The 19,338-nt window shown below is 41.3% G+C and overlaps 1 protein-coding gene across 1 annotated transcript in view; it reads right to left on the bottom strand.

Annotated features, from left to right (window-relative positions):
• The window catches only part of b3gat2 (beta-1,3-glucuronyltransferase 2 (glucuronosyltransferase S)), a 47,433-nt gene that overhangs the window by 16,609 nt on the left and 11,486 nt on the right, over positions 1–19,338 (bottom strand). The window contains 1 exon segment of the mRNA XM_034122098.1: positions 7,221–7,365. Coding sequence (XP_033977989.1) covers positions 7,221–7,365 — 145 coding nt within the window.

Raw genomic sequence — 19,338 nt, forward strand, 5'->3', positions numbered from 1 at the left:
TTGCAAGTCCGAGTCAAGTCTCAAGTCTTTGCGCTCAAGTTCAAGTCAAGTCCAAGTCCTAAACTTTGACAAAACGAGTTTTAAACAAGTCATTATGTGCTTTTCAACAAATGTAATGACATCGATCAACAGAATAATACTTAATAATCAAACTGCTCTTTATTAGTCACATTAATAATTTAATAATCCATTTCCTCTCTGCTGGTAAAGTAACGTGTTTGTCTTCTATTGTAAGAGGGATCAGTAAGGTAAGGCTACCGTGACGGTTTGATTCAGAAGGAGTTTAATGTATAATATCCCTGATGTTAAGGTGACCAGAATGTTTATTTCCACTGTGTACAACATGTTATAAGGGACCCACAACCTATCTTTATGCAAGGGTTAATGTGCAGCGAGGCGTCTCTATGGGGAAAAGAACACCTGAATCTAGATCCCTCTGCAGGTGGTACTTTAACTATATTTTGATGATAATACTTTTGTACTTTTACTTGAGTAACATTTTGAATGCAGGATCTTTTATTGTAACCGAGTATTCCTACACTCTGGTAGGTACTGTTACTCAAGTACAAGATCTGAACTTCTCCCACCTCTGACAATACATCCTGAGTGGTTACCAAAAAAAACCCTGCTCTGAAGGTTATTTTCATTTTACAAATCCTGCACTCAGCTTTGCTTTCTCCAATATCATTGAAATGCAGCCAGATGCTGCTTCTTTTTTCGGTTTTCGCAAATTTCTTGACTTTTTCCGACGCGCTTGCTTTTAAATCCGTCTCCCCGTCTCCCCGTGGCTCTGTAGCTGGCCTGTACCACTACACCTGCTGTCTTTGGAGCGTCTGCCCCCCACCCTTCTTTCACATAATGGTATGATCCTAGTGTGTCCTCGCATATGATTGGCCGCATGGTGGCTCAGCAAAATAAAGTCCCGCCCCTGCCTGCATGGATTCTCAGCAAGAGTTGCAGCGGCTGAAGATTCTGCTCTCCCCGACGGGAGTCTGCTCTTCTAGCGGCATCTCGCGATCGGCGTGTTGGAGACCTCTGAATTAAATTATCAAGTCACCTCAAGTCAGAAGGCTCAAGTCCAAGTCAAGTCCCGAGTCATTGGTGTTCAAGTCCAAGTCGAGTCGCAAGTGTTTTGTGATTTTGTCAAGTCGAGTCCAAAGTCATCAAATTGGTAACTCGAGTCTGACTCGAGTCCAAGTCATGTGACTCGAGTCCACACCTCTGGTGGATAGAGTGCTGGACTTCAAATCAGGGGGTAGCAAGTTCGAGTCCCACTGCAGTCAGCATGTCGTTGTGTCCCTGGGCAAGACACTTCACCCCAAATTGCTCCTGTGGGGATTGTCCACAGTATTGAATGTATGTAAGTGGATAAAAGCGTCTAACAAATGACATGTAATGTAAAGTAGGTCTGCAAAACGTCCATTAACAAGCTACACTTTTGGAAATCAGGATATTTCCCAGGAATTCTCCGCAATGCCACTTTATCCCAGAAGAATGCTTGCGTCCTTGCTCTACAAGTGACACAAATGTTGCATGTGAGTTTAGTTTATTCATAAGAAATTCAGACTTAATTACTAAATTGCAGAGAAGGCTCTTACTCCTGCACACTGTCCCTTTCCCTTTCTTATCTCACCATCTCAGCAACATGGTATAAACACTGGGGTTACTAGGGGTGAGACACTTTATGTCCCTATCATGGACAACACTTCCGAGGCACTTCCACCAAGGTACGACCGTCTTTGTGTTGCTTTGTCTGGTGTGTGCACACATATACTAATTCCCCTTGTTTTGCAAAGATGCAGCTCTAATGTGCTTCTGGAGAAATTGCATGTGTGTGACCGTGTCCTGAAACACGTGCACTTGCAGGCAGGTGTGTTGTTGCGTGTCTTTGAAATCGAAGCATGATGTACAAATGTAGTGTATGTGCGTCTATAACCACAGACACACACACACAAACAATGAAGGGAACACTTCTCTGCATTGTCCTTGTCCAGGCTTCATTGTGTCTTGCTCAATGAGACAAAGCAGGAGATGGGAGGCTTAAGTGATGTGCTAACAAAACAGCGTTGTATAACACAATGCTATTAGGACACGCGCTGGCACTCATTCAACGCTCTGTGGACAACCAATTGTCCTATAAAAACCTATAGAACACACTACAGGAAAAAGCAAAAAGCATATTAGGGGCCCTGTTGGAAACATAACGTGTTTCCAGCAGATGTGTGGGTGTGATAGCAGGATCATTATTTGGTCAGTGTGATGAATTATGTTTCCAACACTGCTCTGATTAGATTTTTACAGAGATATGGAGACGTAGATATATTACTGGAGATGTTTTAGTCTTCACTCTCCATTTCAATCAGAAAACAATTCTTTCTGAGTGTTTGTTGTTAAGCTAGCTTGTGGAAGACATTTGTGACGCAGGAATGAGTCCTAAAAACAAAAAAGGAGTCAGCATTTAGCTTTACTGGTTCCCTCGTCTCCTAGTCAATGTTTGTTTGAACGTGTTTATGGTTCGATGTCTGAAATAAGCTCTGTGGTAAACACAAGCTAAAAAGATTTTCAAGTTTTGTTCTACGACATAAAATACGTCAGTAAAAACCCCACAGGTGAATGTCTAAAGTTTCTGTTTCATAAAAACAGTGGTTGCTAACAAGTGACTAAATGAGACTACTAAATGCTGCATATAATAGTCAGCTTTTTACTTCGGGAGATGGCATTGATGCTTAATAATTCATGAAAGTGATTTTAATATGTAGAGATTATTCAGATGAATTAAACGTGTGAGTATCATAAACGTGTGTTTGCCACAGATCTTAATTTTAAAAAAAATTCAGAAATCCAATAGTACTATTACTACTACTAGACTATTTCCCACTGATGTGCTTTGTTATCCTTGTACATTGTATTATATTGTATGTGCTGGCATTATTTCATATAACCTTGGTTGGACAAAATCTCAATGAACAATCATCCTTGTGAAGATCTGGAATTAAGGGGACGGGTGGGGAGGGTTGGGTGGGCGGGATTGGGTGGGATGCAATGCTATTGAATGTATATTTCTTCTGATTTTGAAATCTCAATAAAAACTGTTAAAAAAAAAAGGAAGAATACCAAGACAAGATACAAGTGAAACAGACATTTAACATAACATCACTGAGGAGAAACATGCACGAGACCCTTAAATGTACACATTTGTAGGCTCAGTGGATAGCAGAGGTGGGATCAAGTCATTGTTTTGCAAGTCTGAGTCAAGTCTCAAGTCTTTGCGCTCAAGTTCAAGTCAAGTCCAAGTCCTAAACTTTGACAAAACGAGTTTTAAACAAGTCATTATGTGCTTTTCAACAAATGTAATGACATCGATCAACAGAATAATACTTAATAATCAAACTGCTCTTTATTAGTCACATTAATAATTTAATAATCCATTTCCTCTCTGCTGGTAAAGTAACGTGTTTGTCTTCTATTGTAAGAGGGATCAGTAAGGTAAGGCTACCGTGACGGTTTGATTCAGAAGGAGTTTAATGTATAAGATCCCTGATGTTGAGGTGACCAGAATGTTTATTTCCACTGTGTACAACATGTTATAAGGGACCCACAACCTATCTTTATGCAAGGGTTAATGTGCAGCGAGGCGTCTCTATGGGGAAAAGAACACCTGAATCTAGATCCCTCTGCAGGTGGTACTTTAACTATATTTTGATGATAATACTTTTGTACTTTTACTTGAGTAACATTTTGAATGCAGGATCTTTTATTGTAACCGAGTATTCCTACACTCTGGTAGGTACTGTTACTCAAGTACAAGATCTGAACTTCTCCCACCTCTGACAATACATCCTGAGTGGTTACCAAAAAAACCCCCTGCTCTGAAGGTTATTTTCATTTTACAAATCCTGCACTCAGCTTTGCTTTCTCCAATATCATTGAAATGCAGCCAGATGCTGCTTCTTTTTTCGGTTTTCGCAAATTTCTTGACTTTTTCCGACGCGCTTGCATTTAAATCTGTCTCCCCGTCGCTCTGTGTAGCTGGCCTGTACCACTACACCTGCTGTCTTTGGAGCGTCTGCCCCCCACCCTTCTTTCACATAATGGTATGATCCTAGTGTGTCCTCGCATATGATTGGCCGCATGGTGGCTCAGCAAAATAAAGTCCCGCCCTGCCTGCATGGATTCTCAGCAAGAGTTGCAGCGGCTGGAGATTCTGCTCTCCCCGACGGGAGTCTGCTCTTCTAGCGGCATCTCGCGATCGGCGTGTTGGAGACCTCTGAATTAAATTATCAAGTCACCTCAAGTCAGAAGGCTCAAGTCCAAGTCAAGTCCCGAGTCATTGGTGTTCAAGTCCAAGTCGAGTCGCAAGTGTTTTGTGATTTTGTCAAGTCGAGTCAAAGTCATCAAATTGGTAACTCGAGTCTGACTCGAGTCCAAGTCATGTGACTCGAGTCCACACCTCTGGTGGATAGAGTGCTGGACTTCAAATCAGGGGGTAGCAAGTTCGAGTCCCACAGCAGTCAGCATGTCGTTGTGTCCCTGGGCAAGACACTTCACCCCAAATTGCTCCTGTGGGGATTGTCCACAGTATTGAATGTATGTAAGTGGATAAAAGCGTCTAACAAATGACATGTAATGTAAAGTAGGTCTGCAAAACGTCCATTAACAAGCTACACTTTTGGAAATCAGGATATTTCCCAGGAATTCTCCGCAATGCCACTTTATCCCAGAAGAATGCTTGCGTCCTTGCTCTACAAGTGACACAAATGTTGCATGTGAGTTTAGTTTATTCATAAGAAATTCAGACTTAATTACTAAATTGCAGAGAAGGCTCTTACTCCTGCACACTGTCCCTTTCCCTTTCTTATCTCACCATCTCAGCAACATGGTATAAACACTGGGGTTACTAGGGGTGAGACACTTTATGTCTCTATCATGGACAACACTTCCGAGGCACTTCCACCAAGGTACGACCGTCTTTGTGTTGCTTTGTCTGGTGTGTGCACACATATACTAATTCCCCTTGTTTTGCAAAGATGCAGCTCTAATGTGCTTCTGGAGAAATTGCATGTGTGTGACCGTGTCCTGAAACACGTGCACTTGCAGACAGGTGTGTTGTTGCGTGTCTTTGAAATCGAAGCATGATGTACAAATGTAGTGTATGTGCGTCTATAACCACAGACACACACACACAAACAATGAAGGGAACACTTCTCTGCATTGTCCTTGTCCAGGCTTCATTGTGTCTTGCTCAATGAGACAAAGCAGGAGATGGGAGGCTTAAGTGATGTGCTAACAAAACAGCGTTGTATAACACAATGCTATTAGGACACGCGCTGGCACTCATTCAACGCTCTGTGGACAACCAATTCTAGATTCTATGAATAATAATTTAAAGACTGAATTACATTTTGGCCGCCGCGTGGCAGAGCCATTGTTGTTCCTGGAGAAGTTAAAGCAAAAAGCTCGCTAATACAGCCCTGGCACTAAATCTTAGCGCTGCAAATTGACAGCGTAATTATATAGTGGAGTCTTAAAGTTATGCTTATAATTACAGTGTGTGGGTGTGTGTGTGGTGTGTGTGTGTGGGTGTGTGTGTGGTGTGTGGTGTGTGTGTGTGTGTGTGTGTGTGTGTGTGTGTGTGTGTGTGCGTGCGTGCGTGCGTGCGTGCGTGCGTGCGTGTGTGTGCTTGTGAACGAGAGACAGAGATTAGGTGAATGCGATGGTTTGGAGGAGGATGGGGAGGTTGAGATTCTGTCCGTTGTGAAAGAGGAAAGGTTGAGGAGATAAAAAAAAGAGAAGCTTGTTCCTGTGATGATTTAATCAGCAATAACCTCAAGGGCAGACCTGTTCGAATGTGTGTGTATTTGTGTGTATGGTGGGTACATGCATGCTATCACACACAGAGAAAGCTGTGTCCATTATATGTGTTTGAAATGAAAAGCAATTATAATTTCTGAGACTATTTTTACATTAATTTTTGTATTTTGTGCTTCTATTATGACATGTTTTCATGATTTATTGTTCCTAAACCAAAACCCTCTGATTGGTTAGCTTGCCGGCTCCGTGGTAATTGGTCAATTGCTTAGAGATGTATGAGAGATGTCCCGCCCTTTAGCCTATCACGTACAATGTGTTGGAGCGCTAGCCAATAGAAGCGTGAGTGTTACATAATGATGTCACTTTGTTCAGGAAGTTAACAAAGAAGTCCAATGGAGGCGTTTCAGGCAGGGGGGGACAGGGATTTTAGCCTTTGCAGACCATTTACATGCACAAAAACCTATAGAACACACTACAGGAAAAAGCAAAAAGCATATTAGGGCCCTGTTGGAAACATAACGTGTTTCCAGCAGATGTGTGGGTGTGATAGCAGGATCATTATTTGGTCAGTGTGATGAATTATGTTTCCAACACTGCTCTGATTAGATTTTTACACTAGAAATATGGAGACGTAGATATATTACTGGAGATGTTTTAGTCTTCACTCTCCATTTCAATCAGAAAACAATTCTTTCTGAGTGTTTGTTGTTAAGCTAGCTTGTGGAAGACATTTGTGACGCAGGAATGAGTCCTAAAAACAAAAAAGGAGTCAGCATTTAGCTTTACTGGTTCCCTCGTCTCCTAGTCAATGTTTGTTTGAACGTGTTTATGGTTCGATGTCTGAAATAAGCTCTGTGGTAAACACAAGCTAAAAAGATTTTCAAGTTTTGTTCTATGACATAAAATACGTCAGTAAAAACCCCACAGGTGAATGTCTAAAGTTTCTGTTTCATAAAAACAGTGGTTGCTAACAAGTGACTAAATGAGACTACTAAATGCTGCATATAATAGTCAGCTTTTTACTTCGGGAGATGGCATTGATGCTTACAAATTAATGAAAGTGATTTTAATATGTAGAGATTATTCAGATGAATTAAACGTGTGAGTATCATAAACGTGTGTTTGCCACAGATCTTAATTTTTTTTTTAAATCAGAAATCCAATAGAAAATCCCATTGATTTAAGGCAAGGGAGCCATGCTAACTTTCGGGTTAGCCTACAGAAATGTGTCACTTTCGTTCATTAGATGCTCCCTGCCTTTCAGGTTTTCTTGTCCCATTTTCACAGACTTGACCTACAGAATTTCTTTTACAGCCATTTGTATAGGCTAAATTCAAATCCAGGTGAACTGATTTTCATTCATAAAACATTTGGAGTACTCTCCGGTTGGTATAGGTATTGTTTCTTACCTGCCATGTCTGTGGCGAAGGGTCGGTCCGGTCTCCAGCCGGTGTACCAGCCCACGACTTTACCCCCAGATACCAGGGGCCGCTCGTACGCTCTGCCGCCTACAAATCCCACAGGCCAAACTGAAACACCTCGAGTACTACGCATCTGCAAAGAGAGAAGAAGAACAGATTTTAGTTAAGGGTGTGGTGGGGGTCAGATATTGCAGCGGTTCTCAAACTGTGGTCCGCGGACCTGCAGGTGGTCCGTGAAAAAATAAAAATAAAGTACTTAAAAATAAGTACATATATAAATGTAGTGTTAAAACGCAGATATTTGTTATTGTTAATTATGGACAACACTTAATTTCACCACTGGTTACCCATGGTTACGTGTGCGCGTGTAAAACCACAAACATGGATCGGTGGCTAGCATCAGGTTCCCTGAAGAGAAAAGAGGTTAACGTTACCGTTAATGAAGATAATGAGAGTGAGTCGGAGGCATCTACAAGCCAGTTTGTTTATATATGTACTTATTTTTACGGTTAACATATGAGGTGGTCCGCGAAAATCCTTGATAATAAATAGTGGTCCGCATAAACAAAAAGTTTGAGAACCCCTGAGATATTGGACTGTTTATGAACAGCTGAGTTATTGTGTTGGAGTATCAGACGTATTTTTATTGTCTGTCTGTGTAGATGCATGTGTGTGTGTGTGTGTGTTGTGTGTGTGTGTGTGTGTGTGTGTGTGTGTGTGTGTGTGTGTGTGTGGCGTGTGCGTGTGCGTGTGCGTGCGTGTGCGTGTGTGCGTGTGTGTGTGCGTGTGTGTGTGTGTGTGTGACAGATTCTATTTTCCAACCCAGGCCACCCTGAAGCTTTTTTCAGACACCGCTCCTCATCACTCACTCAAACAGCCTCCAGCCAGTCGCTAATAACAAAACAACAGAACCAAACCAAATCAGTGAGAGCAGCACTGCATCACTGCGCACCGACATCACACTCCCTGCTAGCTTTTAACACCATGATTTTATACAGCACAATGTATAGAGAGGAGGATCAGTTCTGTTTTCCAAGCAATCATACAGGAGGAGACTGGGCTGTATGCACAGAATAAAAATGAATAACATGGTCTGTAGAGAATTAAAAACACCAGCCAAAATACTGATAACTGTGAGCAAAAAACACTAGTGTGTGGGATATGTGTCCAACCAGGTGAAGAAAATGTTCATTTTGATGTTTTATTGATTGAGTAGACGTTCAATCTGCCATTGACATTGTAATTAACGTCTGCTGCCTCCAGCAAAGTGCATACTAGAAAATGAAGCAAATCTGTAGACAGAGCTGCAGGGCAACCAAATGTAAAACACACAGTGACTGCTGACGGTAGTCTTGGCATTTATTCTTATAATACCTACTGTGCAAATGTTAGACAGTGACTACATATATAAAATAGTAGCACTGAGTTATAAAACACACACTTTGAGTGTATAACAACAGATATTTGTGCTTAGGCCACATGCTGCAACATCTAATCAAGAGCAGTACAAATCTCAAAATGCTAGAGGCAATTATGACATGGACAACATGCTGTAATGATTGAGATTTGTTTTACATTACGAATTTGATGCATGATGAAGGGCCTGACTAAAAACCTGACATCTCTAATTAACTCAATGCTAACAGTGTGCAGTATTTCATTTTCCTATACACTGCTCCAACAGATGTGAAATTATTCTTATTCTCCCAGTCTGTGACTTTTCCTGAAAGTGTGTTATGTAGCACCCTCTGTTGTTAAAAATGGTCAATATGAAGTCAGATTGAAAAAATGCCAGCGGGTAATATTTACCTTATAGAAAATGCAAGTGATTCTCGCGCTATTGATCTCTCGCGTAAAACATAAACATGTGTTGCTATAGCAACGCCTGTTTGTTTACCTGCGGTCCTCATAGATTAGAGAGAGATAGAGAGATAGAGGGAGAGCGAGAGAGATGAGAGAGAGAGAGAGAGAGAGAGAGATAGATAGATAGATAGATAGATAGATAGATAGATAGATAGATAGATAGATAGATAGATAGATAGATAGATAGATAGATAGATAGAAGAGATAGATAGCTAGATAGATAGATAGATAGATAGAGGATAGATAGAGTATAGATAGAGAGATATAGATAGAAAGAACATTGTACCTTGAAAATCAATGCATTCTAATAGCGGGTACATTTTACCCGTTGGCGGTTTTAGGTATACAGCGACCCCTGGCGGTTCTAGTGTTAAATTGGTGCTCTCAGACACAATGGTGAACCATGGTTCTAAAGAGTTTGTCAATTTTGTTGTAGACATCCTGTTTTTTTTAAACCACAAGTGACCATTGATGTATAAAGAGAACTCGATACAGAGTTGGAGGCGGCCTGCTGTTCATATGAAAAGTTGATGAGTGGCGCATGAAACCCAAAACGGATAAACTGTTGATTCAAATAGTGCCATGATCATCTGAGGACTTGGGCCCATAAAGCATGCACTCATGAGTTTTCCTTAAGCCACGCCTCCAATCTGCTGGGTTCGCCTTAGACAAATGAATGGAGACAGAAAATATTCTGCGCATTTGGCACATTTTAGACCCTAATCATTTAAGTAAGTGCTATAAAAGGGATCATATTGGGTCAGGGTGTTAGATTCAGCCCATAAAACATTATATGGTGATTTGCAGACATCTCTTTCTCATTGAGATTCAAGGGTTTTATTATCATATGCACTGCACATTAGCTACAGTGTAGTTATGGCAATGAAAATCGTAGGTCCCAAGCTCCTCCAACAATGGAACATATTATATATAGGACATGGTGATTTTCGTCTTTTTGGGTGGAAACAGTATTTTTGGGCCCAATGACATCACAGACTGACACGAAATGATGTTAAGTACAGTCAATTTAATTGTTTATATTTATATTAAAAAGGACATATTATGCTTATTTTCAGGATCATATTTATATTTGGTGCCTCTTCTACTTAATGTTCAAAACGCTCTATTTTTCTCATACTGCCTGTGCTGCAGCACCTCTTTTCACCCTCTGTCTGAAACCAGAGCCCAATCTGCTCTGATTGGTTAGCTGGTCGGATCTGTTGTGATTGGTCAACCTCTTAGAGATGTGTTGTAAATGTATCAACGTAAATGTATCACGTACAATGTGGTACATACACAATGCGTACAATAGAAGTGTTACATACTGATGTAATTATGTGACAGAAGTAAAGAAAAGAGTCTTAGCCTTTGCAGACCTGCACAAAAACCTATATAACACACTATAGGAAAGGGAAAACCTAAAAAAGCAAAAACCGGTCTCTTTAAATCGTGACAGACCTGACCTCCTCCTCTCCTTTCTCTTCTCCCCACCTCTTTTGCCCCGTACCCTATAACACCCCGCCCCTGAGCGAAACCAGCAGCTTTGAAGCCCTCTTCCTGTTAATTCTGCAGCTGCTTAAGTTTGCCTGTGTGACACACTTAGTTTCTCATTTGCTGCCGTCTACCTTTCTCTCTGAGGTCATTTTTCAAAGAATCCAGCTCCTCTGCTTTGTAGAGAGAAAGATGAAAGGAGAGAGAGGCTGACTCGGTGTGTTTCCCAGATCATTCCTGGAGTACAATCGTTATTTTTGGCTTAGTGATTAAGTCCTAGTTTGAATGCTTAAGTTTCCCTCAAAGCTCAGCACAACTTGATAGGATGGAAACTGGGTTCATCAGTACATGAATATATTTGAAAATGCTGGCAGTTTACTAACATACTGCCCACAAAAACAATTTTAAAATAAATCTTATTCCCTGCAAGATACATCTGTCTTCTTTGAGCTCTGTCTTTTCCAAACACACCATCAACAAACACTTTGATTTGTGCTTGATAATGAAAATGGCCATTAGTATCTATAAATGCCAACCTTTCTTCAAGTTTTTACTGAAAGCGAGTTTATACATCAAATGACATTCATTGATGTCATTTATTGATGTCAGAGTCTAATCATTATATTTCATTATGATGGAGACAAATATCCACTGCGAATCAACCACGCTCAATCACAAAATGTCAATCAGAGACACAGACTCCTGAAATAACTATTTAAAGCTGCATTGATTGAATGTCACAAGAATCGAAAAATGACACATTAATGACCTGAAAATATGATCTCAAGGGGAAGGCTCATAAATAGAATGAAACATTTCAAGAAATGTTGCGTGTCAATTTGGCACATTTGAATTGTTCCCGTGTCGTAGTCAACTTAATAAGCTGGCCTTCCATCCAGCCTTACAACCTGTATATACTTAAAAGGGCCCTATTATGCTTTTTGAGGTTTTCCCTTTCCTGTAGTGTGTTATGTAGGTTTTTGTACATTTAAATGGTCTGCAAAGGCTAAAATCCCCCCCCCCCCCCCCTGAAACGCCTCCATTGGACTCTTTTGTTGACTTCCGTAACATAATGACATGAGTATGTAACATTCGCGCTTCTATTGGCTAGCGCTCCAACAAATTGTACGTGATACTAAGGCTAAGGGGCAGGACATTTATGACACATCATTAAGCTGTCGACCAATCACAACAGAGCAGGCCAGCTAACCAATCAGAGCAGACTGGGCTCTGGTTTCAGACAGAGGGTGAAAAGAAGTGCTGCAGCATAGGCAGTATGAGAAAAATAAAGAGATGTTTGAACCTTAAAGCATGGAGACATGTCACAGTAGAGACACTACATACAAATATGAACCTGCAAATGAGCTTAACACTAGAACCGCCAGAGGTCGCTGTATACCTAAAACCGCCAACGGGTCAAATTTACCCGCTATTGATTTTCAAGGTACAATGTTCTTTTATTTATCATGTAGAACAGTGATTTTTGATCGCACAGGGATGAAACTTATACCAATATAATCTGTGGACTCTCAGCTTTTCATATGACATAGTTTGTGCAGATAGCATGAAGTATAAAATATCGCTACCAGTGCTGATTTAAACGCTTGGTGTTAGACTTGTGTTTTGTTTAGGTACAAATCTCTCTATCTCTCTCTCTATCTATCTATCGATCTATCTATCTATCTATCTGTCTATCTCTCTATCTCTCTCTCTCTCTCTCTCTCTCTCTCTCTCTCTCTCTCTCTCTCTCTATCTATCTATCTATCTATCTATCAATCTATCTATCTATCCATCTCTCTCTCAATCTATCTCTCTATCTATAAGGAACTGCAGTAGACAAAAGGCGTTGCTATAGCAACACGTCATGTTTACGCTGCATTTTCTATGAGGTAAATATTACCCACTGGCGGATATAGGTATAAATGGCAATTTTGTTGGCGATTTTTTCAATCTGACTTCATATTGACAATTTTTAACAACAGAGGGTGCTACATAACACACTTTCAGGAAAAGTCACGGACTGGGAGACTTTAATATTTTATTGAAAAAAAGTTACATACAATCAAGAAACAGCTGCGGGTAAAATTGACCTGTTGGCGGTTCTAGTGTTAATATGTCCTCTTTAAAGACTGATATATTCTCCTTTAAGCTCTTTAACAATAAATATGTCTCTAGCTGCTATATGTTAACAAGCTGCTCTCTAACTGTTTCTATCTGTCATTTGGTAAACAGATAGTTTACAGTGGGATTAATAAGAGATTTCTTACTGTAAAAAGCTGCTTGCTGCTGCTGGAGACAAGATTGCTGAGAGCTACAAAAGGAGGAAACGCAATAAAATGTTTAATAACAGTCCATTGTATAGCCTAGTTATAGACAAATCTCTCAGAAAACTGCCTGCAGAGCATCTCCAGACTGCATTAACCAAGCGGGAGGAGAACAGTGCTCTGGCTATGTTGACAGCACATTTTGCTTACCCTCTTGTTGACTTTATTGCTTTCATGAATCCATTATAACTGGACTGTGGCCAGGCTACAGCTATCAGTGTGTAATGTAAGTCTATCTATCTATGGCCGCAGTGGCAGAACATGGAAAATCACACCTTCGGGATCTTCCCTGACAGTGTTTAAGGATGAAAATCATATCGAGATTACAAGTGAATATTTGCTCCAGCATGTTTGAGCAAGCAATCGAGACACAGAAATGATAAAGGGTGTTAGAAATTCCGCATCAGTTTGATCAAGCTTGAAACTACAGGATATTACAGGAAGATAACAACGTTATATCAAATCAGCTTTGTAGACAGTTTTTAGGGTATCAGAAAGATACTGTGTTTAGGTCCTGATGCTGACTACAGATGTTAGCTGAACGTTGAAGGATTTCCAGACAAAGCTGTGGGGTAATCAGTGTTTGAACAGATGGTACATTATTCTGCATGATGGCAACTGCTTTGCTTTTTTATGCCACCATTTGAGGATTAAAGCTGGGACTGAAAACCTTCAAAGGTAGAACTAAAGGTTGACAGAGCAAATGGTACATGCTGTTAAACAGTGATGCCGTGTTGGCAGGTAAAATGAAAAATAAAACAAAAATCTGTCGAAGAACAGACACTAAGAGAACAGTACATAGAAAAAGTGGCTCACTAAAAGCAAATACAGGCAGGTACGGGCTCGTTTTGGAGAATAGTCTGAAGTTCTAGGGAACTTAAGTCTATTGATTTTGACTTGAAGCGGCTAGGATGAGGATCAGCACCTCCAAATCTGAGGCCATGGTTCTCAGCAGGAAACCGATGGACTGTCCACTCCAAGTAGGGAATGAGTCCTTACCCCAAGTGAAGGAGTTCAAGTATCTCGGGGTCTTGTTCTCGAGTGAGGGAACAATGGAGCGTGAGATGGGCCGGAGAATTGGAGCAGCGGGAGCGGTACTGCAGTCGCTTTACCGCACCGTTGTGACGAAAAGAGAGCTGAGCCAGAAGGCAAAGCTCTCTGTCTTCCGGGCCATTTTCGTTCCTACCCTCACCTATGGTCATGAAGGATGGGTCATGACCGAAAGAACGAGATTGCAGATACAAGCGGCCGAGATGGGTTTTCTCCGCAGGGTGGCTGGCGTCTCCCTTAGGGATAAGGTGAGAAGTTCAGTCATCCGGGAGGGACTCGGAGTTGAACCTCCTTCGCGTCGAAAGGAGCCAGTTGAGGTGGTTCGGGCACCTAGTAAGGATGCCACCTGGGAAGAGACCAAGGGGTAGACCTAGGACCAGGTGGAGGGATTATATCTCTTCGCTGGCCTGGGAGCGCCTTGGGATCCCCCAGTCAGAGCTGGTTGATGTGGCCAGGGAAAGGAACGTTTGGGGCTCTCTGCTGGAACTGCTACCTCCGTGACCCGACCACGGATAAGCGGGAGAAGATGGATGGATGGATGGATGGATGGATGATTTTGACTTGCTCATCTTGGCTGATAATTCTTCATATTTTGCTGAATGAAGTCAGGCTGGTACTTATTTCCACACCTAAAATATTGTTTTTCTAAGGAACCTTGAAGGTTCCATATTCAAATAATTGTAATTAAACTGGTTTGAAGTGTTCTCATGTGATGCAAGATGAAAATACCAAAAATGACATGTACTGTGATGGAATATTTTGGATATATTGCCCACCCATACGTTTTTTTAGATACAACTTTAACCAGAAACGCAATTTCTATTTATTTAATTATTTTTTAAATACCTAACTCTTATCCACTTTAGAACTTCTTTAATACACTTGCTCTTAATTATGTCTTACCGCCTGTATGATGTTTATGTTTGTCTGCCCTACTGCTTTCATTCTATTCTCATTATCTGGTGTTAAAAAAACAAACCACATCTAACAAATTCTGGGACATAATGGATATGTTATTAATTGTTATAACTATTGTAGATAAACGTAATACATTCTATGTGTTGCAGTTTCTTAGTTGCATCATCAGCAGAGGTTCAATCTGAGATCAAACAAATGGCCAGCAGCAATATGTCTGTTGAAAGCTGACCGCAGAACATTCTGAATTAAGATAACCAGATGTAATATAAGGAGCTGAAGATTTATTGAAATTGCCCTGCAGAATGTATCTTCTCTGAGTGGGGACTTGTGTGAAGCGAGAGCAGCATCCTGAGTTGGCAGCTCTGACTGCAGCTGTGCATTCATCCCTTTATCGGCTGAGTGCTAACGAGTGACTTGGTCCCCCTGTTTCTGGCTGCTTCCTAGGGTTTCTTTACTGCCAACTCAGGAGCTCAGGCCATCTTTTATTCATCCATTTTACTACCAACGAAAACGCTACCAAAACCGATTTAAAAACAGTCACTCCCAGTCTCCAGCTCTCATAGTTGGGAGATAATGTAACATTAAAACACATTCCTATTAACCCTCGTATAGCTCCTGGGCTCTGCTAAGGTGTCCTTGAGCAAAACACCAAACTCCCAACTGCTCCCTCGGCCGGAACATTGGCAGCCTCTTCGCTCTGACACCTCTCCATTAGTGCATGTCTATTAGGGCTGTGCATCTTCACTGGTCTCACGATTTGATTCGATTACGATTATCCTGTCACCGATTCGATTCGATATCCCGATGCATCACGATTCATACCAATGCGTTGCATCCTCAATTTCCTATATTACCTGACATGGCTTCTTTTTCATCAATGAATACATGCAGTAAATACATATGAACTGTCTTTTTATTATTTAGAAAGTGCTTCAGAAATCAATAACATAAATGTCTTGACATTCATTTATAAACCAAAATAAATTAATTGTATAGCTCTAGCCTCCCTATATCTGTGTGTGAAGTTGTTCCATCCTCAAAAACAAACAACTAATGCTTCAGCAGTCTAGCTGCAGCTTCTAGCTACGGTCTTCTGTTAAAGAAAGGACACTGACTCTCTATTCACAACAGCATAAAAACAAAAATAGTGCATGTGGGTGCACACTTACATTCTCTGTCTTACTGTTACATAAATCCCATGAATGTATGAGATTAAGTTAGCTTCATTATATCTCAATCAGTGATTAAGTGAATAATAAAGTTTCTATCGGGTCACTATCAGCCTGTCACTCATTATTTTCAGGGGGGGGGTTTGGAGGAACGGAGAGGAGACGGTGATCGTGGAAGCTTTTTTCCTGCCTTCACAAACTTTACACACGTATATATCGTCTGAAAATAGCAAGAGGACATTCATACTCTGCAATCCAAGACTTGATTAAATCCACCAAAAACCTGACATGATGTGCGAGTATTTTTAAAAAACATAAATCCCTGTGTGTCTGAGCCGCAGCGACACGGAGTGATTCAGAGCGGGTCCTTCTGCTGTTGGTTCTGGACTGGTGTTCTTGTGTTGGTGGAGAAAGCAGACTGCTCCGTGTTTGGTGTCGCTGTGCCGCTGTGCCGCTGTCACATCTGTTCCCTGATCTCTGCGTCACCGACCGATTTGATATTCAAGTGACAGAAAAAAAAATGTTATAGTAAAGCCGCGGCCGTACAATCAGGAAGCAACGTTACTACGCTATAATCGATTATGTTCTGTCACTGCATCGATGCAGAATCGTCCACGTCCGCATCGCGGTGCATCGTAGAAACGATTAATTTCAATTACACATTGTGTGTGTGTGTGTGTGGTGTGTGGGTGTGTGTGTGTGTGTGTGTGTGTGTGTGTGTGTGTGTGTGTGTGTGTGTGTGTGTGTGTGTGTGTGTGTGTGTGTGTGTGTGTGTGTGTGTGTGTGTGTGTGTGTGTGTGTGTGTGTGTGTGTGTGTGTGTGTGTGTGTGTGTGTGTGTGTGTGTGTGTGTGTGTGTGTGTGTGTGTATTACGGGCCTAAATCTTAATATTTACTCAAATTAAACAGCAGTTTCAAACAATCCCCACCACTGCATGGAGCCACTGTATGGAGCCAAAGAAAAAATGTATACAATCTGTAATGTAATCCTGCAAAAAAAAGGCTTCTATTTTGGGAATACCCCAGGGCTGCATGATCATATTTTTCATCAAAACCAAACTCTATAGCCTCCCCCAGGGACTGGGTAAGGTAAATATAGTAACTGATGCTGTGAAAGCTTACAGTGCAGGGTTTTCTTGATATTAGGTATTTCTAGTCCTGAAGTGCCAAGGCTCCACAGGAGTACATTTCTCCCTGGGCTGGAACAACATGACAGATTTGCAGGGTCCACACAATAAGTCCCATTTTCCCGTGAAGCAGGTACACCTTTTTAAATTCATGAACATTAAGTTATTTTATTCTATCCATTTTGGATATTGTGTGACTTTTCCTGAGTTTTATCTTCTAAGCCAAAAATCATTAGAGCACACAACACCATGCCTAAGCTTTCTAATCTGATTAACCTTAAAGCAACAATTCAAACCAATTATCATTCCCACTCTGAATTCATCAAATACTGTTCCTGTAGGCTAAAGTAACACACACACACACACACACACACACACACACACACACACACACACACACACACACACACACACACACACACACACACACACACACACACACACACACACACACACACACACACACACACACACACATACACACACACACACTTTGTTTTAACCTCAAGCCCCCTTTCCAAACCTCAAGGATCCTCCATAGGACATTCTACCAGCAACACCATCAGCTATTTGTATTGTATATACAATTATTTATTTGAATACAACTGAGTATCAGGCTCTGTTGTGATATTGTAATGTACCACGCACTAGTGAACCACTTAGCACTTTTAAAACGACTGCCACTTTAAGAATTTAAGATGCAGTTTTTGTGTGTGAGCTGTATGTTGTGCTGTGTATGTAGAGTGTTGTTTAATTAGCCGGTGACATCAAACATGTCCAACTACTAACTTCTGTCTCATAACTGTATGCATATGCCTCTATTCTGGAGCAGTTAATACCCTGACATAAGTTCAATAAATTGAAAAGACACTTTCAATGGAACAAGAGCAAACTGAAATGTCATGACGCATCCATAACTTTCACAAGAAGAGAACCAGAGCATTGCAATAAAAACTTAAGGACCCTGGCCAGGCTGCCGTATTTAACGAGTAAGGAGTAGTAGCAAATGTCAGCACTAAACCAAATGTCTGGGTCTTACTCGCCAAGTAAAGATATTTTAGATCACATTATGAGTTTAGATTAAGGCATTGTGACACAGGCTCTTCCATGTGCTGACGATGCGCACTGGAATTTTACTCCGGGACGCTTAGAAGGAAAAACAATATTTGTAGTTCAGATACACACACACGCGCGTTTTATGAAGTGCTCAAGCCCACTTTGTCAATGTACAAGGCTGTGCCCAGATCTAATGAGGGTCAACAGTGGGCGGCTGTGTGTAAACAGCTCTGAACGCTGGCTCGGCACAACTCAAAGGCTGCAGGTTCATCATTCTTTTTGCCTTCACATGCTGCAGGAATTTCATGACGTGAAGGATTTTTAATATAAAGCGGCTGAGGACAGCAGATACTGTAAGAATCACCCACATTTAGTCATAGATTGCAGACTGGTTTACTGACTCCTGTTGCGCTGGTTCTGGCTGGAGAGTGTTGATTGACAGCGGTGACATAACATTCTAAACTAGCCGCACTAGCGTGGACGCATGCAGCTCATTGGTGTGCTCCGGTACTCTAACAACACTACACCTGTTGTTGGAGGCCGGGCTGGGTCAGAGTCCCAGTGCTGCATCTGTGCATTTCCTGCTATGCCAACATGTGTGCAGTGAAAAAGGCCTATTTGGGTATGAAAAAACTCACAATGAAATCACAATATCAAGAAACTGAATGAGATGTTGTGAGTTATATATATTGACTTTGAGCAACTTGAAGAGGACCTGGAGCCCTAAACTTCCTCTGTGTCTCATCTGTCTCCTCAGGTCTTTATGATTGCAAATATTTCAGAGCTACACCATGTTTCTCTCACATTGTTGCAGAGTAACGGGCCGTCTCCACGGCAGCGTTAAAAAAATCTTGGAGGTGGGCGTATCTGAAGCTTGGGGATTTTTTTGCGATCAACCAATCACATGAATCTCCCGCCCGCGACATACGAAGCCAAAAAGCCCGAAGTAAACTGGATATAAACTCCCCAAAACAGGCGAAAACATACCACTGTCTCTGCCACCTCCCTCCATGCCTGGCTCCTCCGGTTTATATCCCGGTAGGTCTGGTCATAAAGCACCGGGTGATTGATTCGCTACCGCTAATTTCTCCTCCATTTTTTGGAATATGA

This window comes from Trematomus bernacchii, unplaced genomic scaffold, assembly GCF_902827165.1.
Source record: "Trematomus bernacchii unplaced genomic scaffold, fTreBer1.1, whole genome shotgun sequence".
In the NCBI taxonomy this organism is placed as follows: domain Eukaryota; kingdom Metazoa; phylum Chordata; class Actinopteri; order Perciformes; family Nototheniidae; genus Trematomus; species Trematomus bernacchii.